An 18,499-nucleotide genomic window follows, 5' to 3' on the forward strand; every position below is an offset into this window, starting at 1 on the left:
TGTCCACTTAGGAAGCAACACTGATTGACAATAAATTTCACATGCTGTTGTGCAAATGGAATAGACAAAAGGTGGAAATTATAGGCAATTAGCAAGACACCCCCCAATAAAGGACTGGTTCTGCAGGTGGTGACCACAGACCACTTCTCATTTCCTATGCTTCCTGGCTGATGTTTTGGTCACTTTTGAATGCTGGCGGTGCTTTCACTCTAGTGGTAGCATGAGACGGAGTCTACAACCCACACAAGTGGCTCAGGTAGTGCAGGTCATCCAGGATGGCACATCAATGCGAGCTGTGGCAAGAAGGTTTGCTGTGTCTGTCAGCGTAGTGTCCAGAGCATGGAGGTGCTACCAGGAGACAGGCCAGTACATCAGGAGACGTGGAGGAGGCCGTAGGAGGGCAACAACCCAGCAGCAGGACCGCTACCTCCGCCTTTGTGCAAGGAGGGGCACTGCCAGAGCCCTGCAAAATGACCTCCAGCAGGCCACAAATGTGCATGTGTCTGCTCAAACGGTCAGAAACAGACTCCATGAGGGTGGTATGAGGGCCCGACGTCCACAGGTGGGGGTTGTGCTTACAGCCCAACACCGTGCAGGACGTTTGGCATTTGCCAGAGAACACCAAGATTGGCAAATTCGCCACTGGCGCCCTGTGCTCTTCACAGATGAAAGCAGGTTCACACTGAGCACATGAGCACATGTGACAGACGTGACAGAGTCTGGAGACGCCGTGGAGAACGTTTTGCTGCCTGCAACATCCTCCAGCATGACCGGTTTGGCGGTGGGTCAGTCATGGTGTGGGGTGGCATTTTTTTGTGGGGCCGCACAGCCCTCCATGTGCTCGCCAGAGGTAGCCTGACTGCCATTAGGTACCGAGATGAGATCCTCAGACCCCTTGTGAGACCATATGCTGACACATGCACATTTGTGGCCTGCTGGAGGTCATTTTGCAGGGCTCTGGCAGTGCCCCTCCTTGCACAAAGGCGGAGGTAGCGGTCCTGCTGCTGGGTTGTTGCCCTCCTACGGCCTCCTCCACGTCTCCTGATGTACTGGCCTGTCTCCTGGTAGCACCTCCATGCTCTGGACACTACGCTGACAGACACAGCAAACCTTCTTGCCACAGCTCGCATTGATGTGCCATCCTGGATGAGCTGCACTACATGGGCCACTTGTGTGGGTTGTAGACTCCGTCTCATGCTACCACTAGAGTGAAAGCACCGCCAGCATTCAAAAGTGACCAAAACATCAGCCAGGAAGCATAGGAAATGAGAAGTGGTCTGTGGTCACCACCTGCAGAACCAGTCCTTTATTGGGGGGTGTCTTGCTAATTGCTTATAATTTCCACCTTTTGTCTATTCCATTTGCACAACAGCATGTGAAATTTATTGTCAATCAGTGTTGCTTCCTAAGTGTACAGTTTGATTTCACAGAAGTGTGATTGACTTGGAGTTACATTGTGTTGTTTAAGTGTTCCCTTTATTTTTTTGAGCAGTGTATATCTTATTTAAACTAGCTTTAGTTTTCCACCGGAAATGACTGATGTGCATTTGCTGTCATGTGATACACATTTTTCACAGCACTGAAGTGCGGTGTAGCGTTCTGTTTTCCCAAACTAAGAAATGTTTCTCTTTGCCACAGCCTGCTAAATTGCAGCTAGCTTCAGTTATGGAAGTGACTGACAGTAGCTTAATGTAAACGTGTATAGTTCCGTTCAAGTGTTGAAGAAAATTCACGGATATAACGTGTTTGAAACCTGTCGTAAGTAATTGTTAGCTAACGTAGCTTGTCTACGGTCTGTCTTTCTACTTAGTTAGGTAACGTTAGCTAGTATTCTGCACCAGCTAACGTTTTTTACATTTATTTTTTTTACCTTTGACTAGGCAAGTCAGTTAAGAACACATTCTTATTTACAAAGACAGGCTAGGAACAGTGTGTTAACTGCCTTGTTCAGGGGCAAAACGACAGATTTTTACATGGTTAGATATCTGGCTAAGCAAACATTTAACGTTATAGATAACGCCCAATAAGCCTTGCATCTTGCCAATGCCCATAGCAATTCTTGACCACGATGGGCCTACTACCTAACGTAACAGGCTCACATTTATGTTAGCTATCTTGGTGTATTTGGTGATACAAACGCATAGCTAGTTAGCCTAGTTTGACATTCATGTATTAGCACTGTTAATGGTGTAGCATTTATTTTCCAATTGCTTTCCAGTATCACCAGCACCATGGAACCCACAGCCTCTGGAATGTTCTGTAACAGAATGCTCAGTATGGTAAACTCAGAGGATGTCAACGCCATCATCCAAGCCCAAAGGCACATGTGAGTGACAGTCTGAACTACAGCACAGTCCACATTGTACATCTGCTGGATTTATTGATATTTCTCACAGAGGGCAGACTGTCTGCAAGGGGGTCTTGATGGGTGGCCTTGCACTCACTGTGATTTGTTAGTCAAATACAGCCCAACATTGGTTAGCAGTCAGCGTGGGTAGACTATGGCAAAATAGGCACAGCTTTGCCACAGCACCATACAAATTTAACACCATTAATTTAAGCCTATTTATCTCGCTCATCATTTGCTCCTCTTCCAGGCTGGACCGCTTTGAGAAGACCAATGAGATGCTAATCAATTTCAACGGGCTGTCCAACGTGCGGCTGCTGCAGATGAACGAACACTTCCTGCTTCACACACGCACCCTGGTGGAGATGAAGAAAGACTTGGACAGCATCTTTAGGAGAATCAGGTGAAGGACCTGGCCTAATACTAGGCTACCCCCCATTGTCTTCCCACAGATGGCCTCATTCTACGTAAGACAATGGACTACCCCTAGACCCGGCCTCTAGCCCCACTATTCTCGACAAAAAATAACCCCAGGCCTTACCCCCTAAACATTTCTGTAGATCTGAAAACAGGTTTAGACATTTTTGCAAATGTATTTAATAAAAAAAAACACCTTTACTCAGTACTTTGTTGAAGCACCTTTGGCAGCGATTACAGCCTCAAGTTTTCTTAGGCATGAAACTAAAAGCTTGGCACACCTGTATTTGGGAAGTTTCTATGCTACGCCGTAGGGATGGTGCCAGGTTTCCTCCAGACTTGACGCTTGGCATTCAGGCCAAAGATTTCAATCTTTGTTTCATCAGACCGAGAATCTTGTTTCTCATGGTAAGAGTCCTTTAGGTGCCTTTTGGCAAACTCAAAGCGGGTTGTCATGTGCCGTTTACTGAGGAGTGGCTTCTGTCTGGTCACTACCATAAATCTCTGATTTGTGGAGTGCTGCAGAGATGGTTGTCCTTCTGGAAGGTTCTCCAATTTCCACAGAGGAACTCTGGAGCTCTGTCAATGATCATTGGGTTCTTGGTCACCTCCCTGACCAAGGCCCTTCTTCCATGATTGCTCAGTTTGGCCAGGCTCTTGGAAGAGTCTTGGTGGTTCCAAACTTCATCCATTTAAGAATGATGGCAGCCACTGTTTTCTTTGGAGACCTTCAATGCTACATACGTTTTTTGCTACCATTCCCCAGATCTGTGCCTCTGCACAATCCTGTCTCGGAGCCCTACAGACAATTCCCTTGACCTCATGGCTTGGTTTTTCCTCTGACATGCACTGTCAACTGTGGGACCTAATATAGGCAGGTGTGTGCCTTTACAAATCATTTCCAATCAATAGAATTTACCACAGGTGGACTCCAATCAAGTTGTAGAAACATCTCAAGAATGATCAATGGAAACAGGATGCACCTGTTTCTATTTACTTACGTAAATAAGGTTTTTCTGTTTTCTGTTTTAAAAATGTGCATGAATGTCTGTCTCACCGGTTTTCGCTTTGTCATTATGGGGTATGTAGATTGGTGAGGGGGAAAAATGTATACCATTTTAGAATACGGCTGTATGTAACATAACAAAATGTGGGAAAAGTCAAGGGGTCTGAATCTAAATGCACTGTACATGAAGTTCCAAGCATAAGGGGCAAGGGGTTGTTTAACAAACCCTTGGTTTATTGGATTATCTATACTCTTGGTGGATTGTAGATTTTCTCTAAGCGAACTTTATACCGACTACGAATGGAAACTTTGTCACTCACTCTCTTGTCCAAATTTTACACTCGCTTATGGGAGTAGTCACACAATTATTGCTCTGACCTTGGTTTCCTTCTGTAATGAGAACATAATCCATTTATTCATGGTTCTATCTGTCCACGCAGGACGTTAAAGGGCAAGATCGCCAAGCAGTACCCAGAGGCCTTCAGCAGTGAGTTTGACATTTTACAGTCATGACCGCAACATTGGCAGACAAACAAATGTTGTTTACTGTAAATAGTTGCTAATCATACATTTTTCAGTGTTTTTTGTTGTGTGTTGCGGCCTTAACAAGATGAGACAACATAATGTAAACGCAGCAATGGAGTGTCTTTTTGTATGTAATTCTACATACTTGTGTGCTGTGAAATGTTTTGAACAGATGGTATACGACTTTGCGTAGAGCCCTTTAGTTAGCACTACACATCACACTTTGAATTGAAACATTGCCAAGTAACTGAATTCAATCTACTTTTATTTATGTCTTTTTTATTTAACCTTTATTTAACTAGGTAAGTCAGTTAAGTACAAATTCTTATTTATAATGACGGACTACCAAAAGGCCTCCAACAGGGACAGGGGCTGAGATTAAAAAGAAAGTATAGGACAAAACACACATGACGAGAGACACCACAGTAAGTCCTTCTCCTCAGTGCCTCTCTGATGGTGCATCTAAGTGGCGTTAATTCTTCCTTTCCTTTATCTGAAATGATGGGAAAGAAATTGGACAGGTGCTGTTTTTTAAACAATGAGTGTAGATGGAGGCCACTTTAGACTGAGACTCACCCTGTCTCTCCCTCTTCCCCATAGACGTCCACGAGTCGCCTATCCTGGAGGAGGACGACGACGAGTTTGATCTCATCTCGCCCAGCGTTGCCGCGACGATCACCACCGCCATGTCGGAGCAGAGCACAGAGTCATGTGACACGAGCCCCGACGTCATTTCCCCGACCGTGAGCCGTTGTTCCGAAGACCTCTCCCAGGAGCAGGCCGACACGCCTACCTCTGACCCAGCCCTGCCTAGCCCTGAGATGGGCGTGCTGAGAGATGAGGGTCCGGACTCAGTGCCTGCAGAGTAGAGCCTTCGTAACCCAGGCCTAGAGCTCTACTTAGTACTTGCAGAGTAGAGCCTTCGTAACCAAGGCCTAGAGCTCTACTTAGTACCTGCGGAGTAGAGCCTTCGTAATCTAGACCTAGAGCTCTACTTAGTACCTGCGGAGTAGAGCCTTCGTGACCTAGAGCTCTATTCAGTGCCTGTGGAGTAGAGCCTTCGTAACCCCGGCCTAGGGCTCTATTCAGTACTTGCAGAGTAGAGCCTCTGTAACACAGGCCTAGGCCTTGGGTTGGCTCAGTAGCTGTAGATTAGATACTCCTATATACAAAAGTATGTGGACAACCCTTCAAAGTAGTGAATTCGGCTATTTCAGCACCACCCTTTGCTGACAGGTGTATAAAATCGAGCACACAGCCATGCAATCTCCATAGACAAACAGTGCCAGTAGAATGGCCTTACTGAAGAGCTCAGTGACTTTCAACATGGCGCCGTCATAGGATGCCACCTTTCCAACGGTCAGTTCATAAAATGTCTGCCCTGCTCGAGCTGCCCCGGTCAACTGTAAGTGCTCTTATTGAGAAGTGGGAACGTCTATGAGCAACAACGGCTCAGTTGCAAAGTGGTAGGCCACACAAGCTCACAGAATGGGACCACCGAGTGCTGAAGCACGTAGCGTTTAAAAAATAGTTGCAACACTCACTACCGAGTTCCAAACTGCCTCTGGAAGCAACGTCGGCACAAGAACTGTTTGTTGGGCACTTCAAGAAATGGGTTTCCATGGCCAAGCAGCCGCACGCAAGCCTAAGATCACCATGCGCAAAGCCAAGCGTCAGCTGGAGTGGTGTAAAGCTCACCACCATTGGTCTCTGGAGCAGGAGAAATGCGTTCTCTGGAGTGATGAATCACGCTTCATATCTGGTAGTCTGATGGAAGAATCTGGGTTTGCCAGATGCCAGGAGAATGCTACCTGCCCCAATGCATAGTGCCAGCTGTAAAGTTTGATGGAGGAGGAATAATGGTCTGGGGCTGTTTTTCATGGTTCGGGCTAGGCCCCTTAGATCCAGTGAAGGGAAATCTTAACACTACAGCATACAATGACATTGTAGACGATTCTGTGCTTCCAACTTTGTGGCAACAGTTTGGGAAAGGCTCTTTCCTGTTTCAGCATGACAATGCCCCCGTGCACAAAGCGAGGTCCATGCTGAAATGATTTGTCAAGATCGGTGTGGAAGAACTTGACTGGCCTGCTCAGAGCCCTGACCTCAACCCCATCGAACACCTCGGGATGAATTGGAACCCCAACTGCGAGCCAGTTCTAATCGCCCAACATCAATGCTCGACCTCACAAATGCTCTTGTGGCTGAATGGAAGCAAATTTCCGCAGCAATGTACATCTAGTGGAAAGTCTTCCCAGAAGAGTGAATGCTGTTCTAGCAGCAAAGGGGGGCCCAACACCATATTAATGCCCATGATTTTGGGATGAGATTTTTGACTAGAAGGTGTCCACATACTTTTGGTAATTTAGTGTAGAAGCCCCAAGCTGCAGCAGAAGGTCAACGTGATTGATTGGCTTTTGAGTTTTGACCCGCTATCTGGCTAGTCAGGTCTGACTGCTGTTTACCTGTAACCGCCAAGACTGTTATAAGAGTACACCATACATCCCTTTTGAAGACATGCTTGTCCAGCACTTTCTCCCCTAAGCAATGAAGAAGATACTTGAATTTGTGTTGTTTTGAAGAACTGAATCCTTTACTGCTGCCACAGGAGGACTGCCCCCCAGTTATTCATTGTTTGTGTGCACAGGAGAGTCTCTCTATCATTATTTGTTTAGCTTGGAAATATTGTACTCCTTTAATGAGGTGGTGAACTCTGGGCATGGGCAAGCCTATTGGAAGCCAGCTTTTAATCAATGGTTACGGCCTGCCAAAATATGGTTTTGTTTTTGAGTAATACATACCTCAAATGTGGTTTACCCTACTGAAACATCACACTGAAAAATAGACTTTGTTTTTAAAATGTAAAATGTGTGAGTTGCTGCATAGAAGAGTTCAGTATTGTTGTTCTCCATTGTTTCTCAGATACGCTATTTTATTTTGTTGGGATAACTTGAGCTCAAGTACTAGGCTACATTGTAAATCTGTAAACGATCTCTCGATTTAAGTGGCTAGCTGAAGCTCTTTAAGTGTTTATCGGTATCATATCGGAAAATGTTGTGTATTTACTTGAATGCTAAAGAAATGAATTGGTTTGTTTAACAGTTAAATTATTAAAATATGACAACTCAAGCTTTAAATGTACCTTTTATCCCACCACTCTGACATGCATCTGGCACTCGAATACTTTATATACCCGCCCAATTGATATGTCATAGACTAGCATCTCCATGCTCAGCTATGACTGACATCATTACATGGTTTTACAACGAATTCAAATATTACAACTACATCATATCTTTGAGACGGCATTTCTAACACACAGCTCAATACTATATGCTAAACAACCTTGTGGATTTTCATAGAGTAGGTGTAGCTTTTTTTGAGACCAATGCACATTTGAATCTAATCTTCGGGACCTTAGTTTCAACATTCCCCTCTGCTCCATTTGTACCTGGGTTTAGCATTTGTGCACCTTGTTGTAAAAAGCTTCCTGAGGACCATGTGTAAACCAGGCCAGTTGGGTCATCAAAACATTGTGAAATAGTCAAATAATTTAAATGGGCGCAAACTGTACAATGCAGTTTGCTGGGTCTCTTCATCTTTTATTGTTCTCCACAGGTCATGCACCAGTTGAACAATCGCCATGACAATCAGAATGAAGACTGAGCAAGAGCTTGAAAACGTCAATTAATGTCTACTATTGGGGAATCTCCGATACACCTTTTTTTGTTGTTGAAACCATCAGAAAGTACAGTAAAAGGAAGTTGCGCTAAATCCAAAATACAATGAGGAAGGAAATGGATCGCCTGTCACTGTTTGACATGAGGCAGGAAAGTGGCATTGAAAGGATTTGCCCAGTTGAAGCAAAAATGTGCGTATTGCAAAAGGAAAATACAAATTATTTCGGCACTAACTCTGGACCATCCGAAAGATCGTACAAGAGTTTGGCAAATAAAAGGCTATGGCCCAGAAAGCCAAAAAAATGACAGACGCATGGGATTTTACCTGTCCCAAAGTTAAGGGAGTTTCACAGGACTCAAAGGAAACAATGGAAAGTTGGTACATAAGCGATGACAGTTGGAAAAGATGTGTCTTTATTTGAAGGGCAAATTATAGTCTTAAAACTACTGTTGCGGTGCAACCTGAGAGAGGCATACCTGCAGTTTAAAGATGCATTCCCTGACAGTAAATCAACCTTTTTTAAGGTTTGAAGAACCAAGTGATTGTGTTGCTAAAGTAGTGTTCACAATATTGGTTACTTTGTGCTTATGGGTCCTCTGGTGTCTACAGGATCAGAGACAATCCTATAATTTTTTTGTTATTACCTCTATGAGCTTGATGCCAATATTCACTATGAGGGAAAAGTAGAAAGAATAACATGTTAAGTGTCTTAATATATGACTCGGACAGTGTTGCATTTTTAAAACTGGGCCAGTGTCTATACAGGTCCACATCTTCCAATGTTAAATGAACACTGCTGACGCTGTTATACTTTGTCTGTGTTAGGTAATTAACACATCACATTAGTATTTTTAACACTAGGTAGTGTATATAGTTTGCACCAATGGTGTTATGCAATGTTTGATTAAGGATATTACAATAATATTTGTATGTATTTTATGCCACATGCTCTTATGTACATATTTACAAATACTTCAGGACTGGCAGCAAACAAGTTCAAACTTTAACATAACTGTATACCACTTAAACTTGTACTTCCACTCACAGATGGCCAAAAACAACACATTGAAAGTCTCCCCCCCCCCCCCCCCCCCCTACTAAGCCAAGCCTCCAATATAACTCCCCAGTGTGCCTTGCCTTTTCAAGTAAATTGTAGAGTTACCATCCATGACTATTTGTTAGTGAGAGGGGCATGGGTGTTGAATTAATTCATTTTCGGACTGTGGACCTTACCAAATCAGTTTCTAGGCATACATTATAATTAAAATGTAACTCTTTAGGACAATGTATTATTAAAGGCCTTACTTTAATGGCCATGTTTTACCCTAACACAGTGTTAGGAACCTCCTGGTTTACAGGCTACATCAGGCATGCAAGTCACATTATGATGGCTTGCAAAGTGATCTGTAATTCCTATTGGAATTCAGACAGAGTTAGGATATCCAACAGTTTGAATTTTATTCACCTGCAACCTGCATTTAGAATGACTGTCAGGGTTAAGAACATTGTGAGGAGGCTACCTAAACCATTTCAGTAACGGGTGCAATAAATCAAACTAACTGATTGGATTAGTCCAGATTTTTTTTGTTATTTATCTTTGTGTAGCATAAGATTCATCAATCAAGAAATGTACATGCAAAAACACAGATATTAAAAACAAAAATGTCTCCCTGCAGTTGAGCATGCTGGGAAATCTGATAATGGTGGGACTGTTTTACTCTCCACAGAGTAACACTGACACAATCACACTCAACACTGGTTATTAACACCAACACTGGGGTTATTTTACACCACTGAGTGTTAATTTAACACTTACAGTCTCAATGTAACACCTGAATCCACACTGAAAAACTTTACACAAAATAATCAACACTAGGTAACACTGGCCAATTTGTTGTGCTCTGACGGTTTTGTACGATTATGAAACATTGGAGACATTGAAATGTTTGGCAGTAATCTAATCACCAATCCATACAATGTGTAATACATATAAAGTACTATAAAGGCCAAACAGGTTGAATTTAAATAAGGCTCTTGTAGTTGATAGGATTATCACTGGACCATTTTTGTATACATTTTCTCAAATGCTATTAATCTATTGTTAATGATGTACTTTTATTGTTTTGTTTTATTGTTTATGTTTCTCAACGAATCAAGGAGGATGTGTTTTGTCGCTGATAAGCCAAACCTTTGTCAAACTCCACTCCAGCAGGTGGCGATAGAGAAATGTATTTACTCGTTTACGACAAGAGCGCATATTATTTATTGTCACCGGATGTCTTTGTCGCTGATGCTGCACATGATGAAAACAACAGTTTCCCACTAGATAGCATAGCCACAAAGTCCGATATTACAGCCACAAAGGCATAATTGGCTACAACATTTTATTTTTGGTAATCATTTAAGGGTAGGGTTATATTTAAAATAAGTTTTTAATAACATAAATTGTAGAAATAAGCGGAGTTTAGCCACAATTATGACTTTGTGACTGTGTTAATCATTCATCAGGGGTGTTACATTAGTGACGAAAACAACCCAGACGTTAGGTAGCAGCTCGCGTTATCTAAAAAGTAAAAATGTCTAACATACAGTTGTTGAGGGTTTTTCTCAACGAGAGATTAACATATGCTGCCGAGGAGATATTCGGGGTCGTTGAAAAAACTATAATAGAGTATCAGGAGGAAGTTGTCCGTCTACAAAGGCTGCTCGACATAGTTCTTCAACCTGAGATAAAGCTACGCAGGGCAGGTGTGTTACTCGGTACGTTTGTCTTACTTACTAAATCATAATTTTATTGGACAAAAGGAGCAATGCCAAAGTGAGTCAGCATTGAGTTAACAGTTTCTTCCTTTCGCTTCTCTTCCTCCAGACCACTCTCTCTCCGTCTCTGAAGTGGAGGTTCCCCCTGAGCAGCAAGAGTGGAACACCAGTCTGAGGCAGGAAGACCCACAGCCCACACAGATAAAAGAGGAACCGGAGGAACTCGGGACCAGTCGGGAAGAAGAACAGCTTCAAGGGCTTGAGGCAGATACCATAGACTCCATTTTCACTCCCGCCTATGTGAAAAGTGACTGTGATGAGTACCCAACTCACCCCTCACATCTCTATCAAACCCAAAAGGAAGAAAACGGAGAGAGAGACACTCTACCCAGTACTACATCCGAACTGATCAAAACACAACTTGACCGAGAGAACTATGTAGAATCAGAACCAACCAGTGTCTCTCAGCCATTCTCTGAAGCAAATCCAGACTGTTTTGCAGCTCAGAGTGAAATCAGTAAAAGTGTCAGTGGCATGGAGAATGGAGGACCTGTGATAGATTTTAAGCAAGTCAAATCAAAGAGAAAAAATATGTTAAAAGGGCAAAACTCCTGTATCACTACTATGGGCAGCACATCCACACAGTTGTCCCATCTGAAATCACACAGGCAAAGCTTTGCTTCTCCCTGTTGTTGCAAGGTGTGTGGCAAATTTTTTAATTACACGAGTACATTAATTAGACATGTTAAAACCCATACAGGGGATAACGATCATCAATGTGGTGTCTGTGGGAAAAGTATGGAGTCTACAGAAAGTAAGAAAGATCACCTCCAAACTCACATTGCAGCTAATGTTTCTTGTCATATTTGTAGTAAATATTTTTCCTGTCACAGTAAACTGACAGAGCACATGAGGATCCACACAGGGGAGAAACCATATCGCTGCTGTGATTGTGGCCAAGGATTTAGCACTAGCGGTGGTCTGAAAAGACACACGAGGAGACACTCGGGAGAACAACTGTATAACCCTGATTGTGGCAAAGGATTCGGCACCAGCGGTGATCTGAAAAAACACACTAGAATTTACACAGGATTATCTATATCGCTGCCCTGATTGTGGCAAAGGATTCCAATAGGTTCTGGCTCCAGCAGATACCTTCTCAGGACACACACGCTGTGAGACATATGAGCTGAGACAGGATGTCGAATCCTGAGAGAGTGCTAGCTAACGCTAGCTAGCAAGTGTAGCCAGCTAGTGTAGCCAATTTATACTCTGCTAACTCTCCCAACTTTTACCACTACGATACTTAACATAACGCCCTGGACCAGAGCTTCTGACATGTAGCCAGCTAGCTAACGTTAGCCACACATTTGTAACATATATTAATTAAATTAATATCACACGAATTGGAGGGACCGATACAAAATCATACATAGAAATGTAATGTCATACAAAACGGAGGGACACAAGAAAACGTTTACTATGTTACGGCTGGAGTTCAGACTGCATACCATCTGAGATGCAAAATACCATCTGAGACAGGCAGCTTCAGACCGCATAATCTGCAGCTGGATGCTTCTCAAGGATTCAGCATTGCTGGTAATCTGTCAATGCACATGAAGATTCACACAGGAGAGAAAAGACAAAAGTATTCAGTACTGGCATCAATCTGAAAGTGCACATGAGGACTCACTGAAGCACTGTATAGGTGCAATGATTGCAGAGTTTTTAAAATGTTTATTATAGAACTCCTACAAAGTTACATTAACAACGGTCACAAGATGGAGGAAACATGATAATGTGCTGTTTGGGGTAAGTCTTCAGACAGAAGATTTAGAGGTGCATTCTAACAGACAGAGAGAGACACTCTACCCAGTACTACAACTGAAATGATCAAAACACAACCTGACGGAGAGGACAATAGAGAATCAGAACCAACCAGTGTCTCTCAGCCATTCTCTGAAGCAAATCCAGACTATTTTGCAGCTCAGAGTGAAATCAGTGAAAGTGTCAGTGGCATGGAGAATGCGATAGGTAGATGCTCCTCAGGACACTACTCTTGGATGAATAATATATGACTGAATTACCAGTGGTGTAAAATAACTAAGTTAAAATACTTCAAATGACTATTTAAGGAGTTTTTTTGGGTATCTTTACTTTACTATTTATATTTTTTCAACTTTTACTCCACTACGTTCCTAAAGAAAATAATGTATTTTTTATGCCATACATTTTCCCTGACCCCTAAAAGCACTCGTTACATTTTGAATGCTTAGCAGGAAAACAAAAGGTTCCTATTCACAAGCTGATCAAAATAACATCCCTGGTCATCTCTACTGCCTCTGATCTGGTGGACTCACTAAACAGAGAACATCCCTGGCTGTCTCTACTGCCTCTGATCTGGTGGACTCACTAAACAGAGAACATCCCTGGCTGTCTCTACTGCCTCTGATCTGGTGGACTCACTAAACAGAGAACATCCCTGGTCATCTCTACTGCCTCTGATCTGGTGGACTCACTAAACAGAGAACATCCCTGGTCATCTCTACTGCCTCTGATCTGGTGGACTCACTAAACAGAGAACATCCCTGGTCATCTCTACTGCCTCTGATCTGGTGGACTCACTAAACAGAGAACATCCCTGGTCATCTCTACTGCCTCTGATCTGGTGGACTCACTAAACAGAGAACATCCCTGGTCGTCCCTACTGCCTCTGATCTGGTGGACTCACTAAACAGAGAACATCCCTGGTTGTCTCTACTGCCTCTGATCTGGTGGACTCACTAAACAGAGAACATCCCTGGTCATCCCTACTGCCTCTGATCTGGTGGACTCACTAAACAGAGAACATCCCTGGTCGTCCCTACTGCCTCTGATCTGGTGGACTCACTAAACAGAGAACATCCCTGGTCGTCCCTACTGCCTCTGATCTGGTGGACTCACTAAACAGAGAACATCCCTGGCTGTCTCTACTGCCTCTGATCTGGTGGACTCAATAAACAGAGAACATCCCTGGTCGTCCCTACTGCCTCTGGTCTGGTGGACTCACTAAACAGAGAACATCCCTGGTCGTCTCTACTGCCTCTGATCTGGTGGACTCACTAAACAGAGAACATCCCTGGTCGTCCCTACTGCCTCTGATCTGGTGGACTCACTAAACAGAGAACATCCCTGGTCGTCTCTACTGCCTCTGATCTGGTGGACTCACTAAACAGAGAACATCCCTGGTCATCTCTACTGCCTCTGATCTGGTGGACTCACTAAACAGAGAACATCCCTGGTCATCTCTACTGCCTCTGATCTGGTGGACTCACTAAACAGAGAACATCCCTGGTCGTCTCTACTGCCTCTGATCTGGTGGACTCACTAAAGAGAGAACATCCCTGGCTGTCTCTACTGCCTCTGATCTGGTGGACTCACTAAACAGAGAACATCCCTGGTCATCTCTACTGCCTCTGATCTGGTGGACTCACTAAACAGAGAACATCCCTGGCTGTCTCTACTGCCTCTGATCTGGTGGACTCACTAAACAGAGAACATCCCTGGTCGTCTCTACTGCCTCTGATCTGGTGGACTCACTAAAGAGAGAACATCCCTGGCTGTCTCTACTGCCTCTGATCTGGTGGACTCACTAAACAGAGAACATCCCAGGTCATCTCTACTGCCTCTGATCTGGTGGACTCACTAAACAGAGAACATCCTTGGTCGTCTCTACTGCCTCTGATCTGGTGGACTCACTAAACACAAATTATTTGTTTGTAAATTGTCTGTGTGTTGCAGTGTGAGTGTTGGAGTGTGCCCCTGGCTAACCGTAAATAAAAATGTATAATGGTGCTGTCTGGTTTGCTATATATAAGGAATTTAAAAGCATTTATTATTTTACTTTTGATACTTAAGTATATTTGAGCAACTACATTTACTTTTTATACATAAGTATATTTAAAGCCAAATACTTTTACTCAAGCAGTATTTTACTGGGTAACTTTCACTTTTATTTGAGTCATTTTCTATTAAGGTATCTTTTATTTTACTCAAGTATGACAATTGGATACTTTTTCCCCCACTGTGAGTTACTGCTTGAACCTAAGAACTCCCCATCGCCGTCTATAAGAGAGCAGGTAGTGGATTTCTGAGCTACAGGAGTCTGCTCATTAGTTATGGGATGACACTAAGCCATTTGAACCCACATCCTCCATTTATACATAAAACATGTTTGTTTTAAAGGTTTACATTTTGCCACTATGTTAAACTGTGTCACATTATATCTGTTTTGATGTCGCTAAAGTAGTGTTAACAATATGGGTTACTTTGTGGTTATGTGCCCTCCAGTGTCCACAGGAGCTGAGACAATCCTATACACACCGATTTATCATATCTATGGGCTTGATGTCAGTTTCCACTTCATGAGGGAAAGTACATTTTATTGTATTTTTTAAGTGTTTTGACCAGCAATTGGCTACTCACATCTCTAACTCAATAATCAAGTTTGCTGATGACAACAGTGGTAGGCCTGAATACCAACAACGACGAGACAGCCTACAGGGAGGAGGTAAGAGCCCTGGCGGAGTGGTTCTAGGAAAATAACCTCTTCCTCATCGTTAACAAAATGAAGGAGCTGATCGTGGACTATAGGACACAGCAGAGAGCACGCCCTCATCCACATCGACTGGCCCGCAGTGGAGAGGGTCAAAAGCTTCAGGTTCCTTGGCGTGTACATCACTAAGGACCTGAAATGGTCCCTCCACACCGACACTGGTGAAGAAGGCGCAACAGCCGGGCTTGGCCCCTGAATCCCTCACAAACTTCTACATAATGCACCATCGAGAGCATTCTGTCGGGCTGTCTCACCGTCTGGTACGGCAACTGCACTGCCCGCAACCGCAGGGCTCTCCAGAGGGTGGTGCGGTCAGCCCAACCCATCACCGGGGGCACACTGACTGCCCTCCAGGACGTCTACAGCACCCGGTGTCACAGGAAGGCCAAAATGATCATCAAGGACCTCAGCCACCCAAGCCACGGCCTGTTCACCCTCCTACCATCTAGTAGGCGGAGACAGTACAGGTGCATCAAAGCTGGGACAGAGAGAATGAAAAACAGCTTCTATCTTCAGACTGTTAACCAGCCATCACTAGCCGGCGTCTGCCCGGTACCCTGACCTGTACCTTAGACACTGTCACTAGCTGGCTACCACCCAGTACTCTACCCTGCACCTTAGAGACTGCTGCCCTAGGTACATAGACTCATTGAACACTGGCCACGTTAATGTTTGCATAATGTTTATGGTTCTGAAATGGTTTCTGTTGTTAGATACAGATAACATTAGCAATTCTGCAACATTATTCTGTTGACATTTAATTTGATCTCTGAGAAATTAAGCTAACTGATTACTCACTTTTATATGTACATACTGTATTCTCAACATACTGTAGCTTATCTCATATAACTACTGCTGTACATACTGTATTCTCCACATACTGTAGTTCATTCTATATAACTACTGCTGTACAGACTGTATTCTCAACATACTGTAGCTCATTCTATATAACTACTGCTGTACAGACTGTATTCTCAACATACTGTAGTTCATTCTATATAACTACTGCTGTACATACTGTATTCTCAACATACTGTAGCTCATTCTATATAACTACTGCTGTACATACTGTATTCTCAACATACTGTAGTTCATTCTATATAACTACTGCTGCACATACTGTATTCTCAACATACTTTAGTTCATTCTATATAACTACTGCTGTACATACTGTATTCTCAACATACTGTAGCTCATTCTATATAACTACTGCTGTACATACTGTATTCTCAACATACTGTAGTTCATTCTATATAACTACTGCTGTACATACTGTATTCTCAACATACTGTAGCTCATTCTATATAACTACTGCTGTACATACTGTCTTCTCCACATACTTTAGCTCATCCTATTGCTCATCCTATATATTGGGCTCCCGGGTGGCACAGCAGTCTAAGGCACTGCTATTTCAGTGCAAGATGCGTCACTACAGTCCCTGGTTTGAATCCAGGCTGTGTCACATCCGGCCGTGATTGGGAGTCTCATAGGGCGGCGCACAATTGGCCCATTGCCGTCCGGGGTAGGCCGTCATTGTAAATTAGAATTAGCTCTTAACTGACTTGCCTAGTTAAATTAAGGTTAAATAAAAAATATTCTGATATTTCTTCTTATACATGTTTTGGGGCTGATTGGACGTACTGCCAAAATCTCTTAAACGACGTGGGGTGTATTTGCGCATTAGTATTGTACTGTTAGACATTTACTGCTGGAGCTAGAAGCACAATCATTTCCTGCACTGCTGGAGCTAGAAACACAATCATTTACTGCACTGCTGGAGCTAGAAACACAATCCTTTCCTGCACTGCTGGAGCTAGAAACACAAGCATTTCCTGTACTGCTAGAGCTAGAAACACAATCATTTCCTGTACTGCTAGAGCTAGAAACACAAGCATTTACTGCTAGAGCTAGAAACACAATCATTTCCTGTACTGCTGGAGCTAGAAACACAATCTTTTCCTCTACTGCTGGAGCTAGAAACACAATCATTTCCTGCACTGCTGGAGCTAGAAACACAATCATTTCCTGTACTGCTGGAGCTAGAAACACAATCATTTCCTGTACTGCTGGAGCTAGAAACACAATCATTTCCTGTACTGCTGGAGCTAGAAACACAATCATTTCCTGTACTGCTGGAGCTAGAAACACAATCATTTCCTGTACTGCTGGAGCTAGAAACACAATCATTTCCTGTACTGCTGGAGCTAGAAACACAATCATTTCCTGTACTGCTGGAGCTAGAAACACAATCATTTCCTGTACTGCTGGTGCTAGAAACACAATAATTTACTGCACTGAATATTGGGCGAAGGTTCAACCTTCCAACAGGACAACAACCCTTAGCACACAGCCAAGACAACACAGGAGTGGCTTCGGGACAAGTCTCTGAATGTCCTTGAGTGGCCCAGTCAGAGTTGAACCTGATCTACCATCTCTGGAGAGACCTGAAAATAGCTGTGCAGCACTGATAGCAACAACAACCACTACAGAGAAGTTGGCTGTGTTTACAGCTGTCACAATAGACAGGCTGAGAGAGAGAGACAGACGGACAGACAGACAGACAGACAGAGGTTGTTTACTATGACTGGATGAAGGGATGCAGTGTTGAAGGCTTCCTTTAGGTCTCCTGGTCTCTTGGGATTTAAACTGTGAATACAGAGAGATAGTCCTAACCATTCAGTCAATGTACCCAACAAACAGTCATCATTAACACTATACTGAGTGGACCCTATGGATATCATATACAGTATTATCATAGAATATAATACAATATAATATGATGACTAGAATAGAATAAGGGTTTTGACATGAAATCACAGCCAGATGTTTTGACTTGACAGTGTGTCTCTATACCTCTCAGTCTCTGAAGACAGCCAGCCATGGTTAGGATTATTAGAGAAGCTTGTCCTGCTGAAAGACAGTTTGTTTTCATCTGGTTTCAGAAGTAATGTATTGAATATGTTCATAACCCCGTCCACCTATAAGATGTGGGGGGATCTGTATGACTAAGAAGAGAAACAAAGAACTCTGATTGTAAAACGTCTTCTCTGTTTAGTCCTAGATATGTCTAGGGTTACTGCTGAATGTAGTACCTCTAACCCTGACCCTAGACCTAACAGTAATAACCACACTGTAATGTAAAGTATTACCTCATTCTCAATGATCAGTC

At 43.2% G+C, this 18,499-nt stretch overlaps 2 protein-coding genes across 2 annotated transcripts; both read left to right on the top strand.

Annotated features, from left to right (window-relative positions):
• Positions 1-1,535: 1,535 nt before the first annotated feature.
• LOC120052297 (kxDL motif-containing protein 1-like) lies at positions 1,536-5,552 on the top strand. Its single transcript, XM_038999126.1, has 5 exons — positions 1,536-1,758; positions 2,219-2,326; positions 2,598-2,750; positions 4,211-4,257; positions 4,896-5,552. Exons 2-5 carry the CDS (start codon positions 2,232-2,234, stop codon positions 5,162-5,164), a joined length of 564 nt encoding a protein of 187 aa, XP_038855054.1. The 5' UTR covers positions 1,536-1,758; positions 2,219-2,231; the 3' UTR covers positions 5,165-5,552.
• A 4,731-nt stretch (positions 5,553-10,283) lies between these two features.
• LOC120052292 (zinc finger protein 572-like) lies at positions 10,284-13,115 on the top strand. Its single transcript, XM_038999122.1, has 2 exons — positions 10,284-10,736; positions 10,846-13,115. The coding sequence occupies exons 1-2, from the start codon at positions 10,553-10,555 to the stop codon at positions 11,847-11,849; spliced, it is 1,188 nt and encodes a 395-aa protein (XP_038855050.1). The 5' UTR covers positions 10,284-10,552; the 3' UTR covers positions 11,850-13,115.
• Positions 13,116-18,499: the final 5,384 nt, after the last annotated feature.

The sequence above is a fragment of the Salvelinus namaycush genome, chromosome 8 (assembly GCF_016432855.1).
Source record: "Salvelinus namaycush isolate Seneca chromosome 8, SaNama_1.0, whole genome shotgun sequence".
Lineage (NCBI taxonomy): Eukaryota > Metazoa > Chordata > Actinopteri > Salmoniformes > Salmonidae > Salvelinus > Salvelinus namaycush.

Excerpts from the sequence above, each read along its gene's own strand:
- LOC120052297 (XM_038999126.1), top strand. The coding sequence starts at position 2,232 with ATGGAACCCACAGCCTCTGGAATGTTCTGTAACAGAATGCTCAGTATG. Across the intron at positions 2,327-2,597 it reads ATCCAAGCCCAAAGGCACAT|GCTGGACCGCTTTGAGAAGA; the intron begins GTGAGTGACAGT and ends CTCCTCTTCCAG. Across the intron at positions 4,258-4,895 it reads GTACCCAGAGGCCTTCAGCA|ACGTCCACGAGTCGCCTATC; the intron begins GTGAGTTTGACA and ends TCTTCCCCATAG.
- LOC120052292 (XM_038999122.1), top strand. The coding sequence starts at position 10,553 with ATGTCTAACATACAGTTGTTGAGGGTTTTTCTCAACGAGAGATTAACA. Across the intron at positions 10,737-10,845 it reads CAGGGCAGGTGTGTTACTCG|ACCACTCTCTCTCCGTCTCT; the intron begins GTACGTTTGTCT and ends CTCTTCCTCCAG.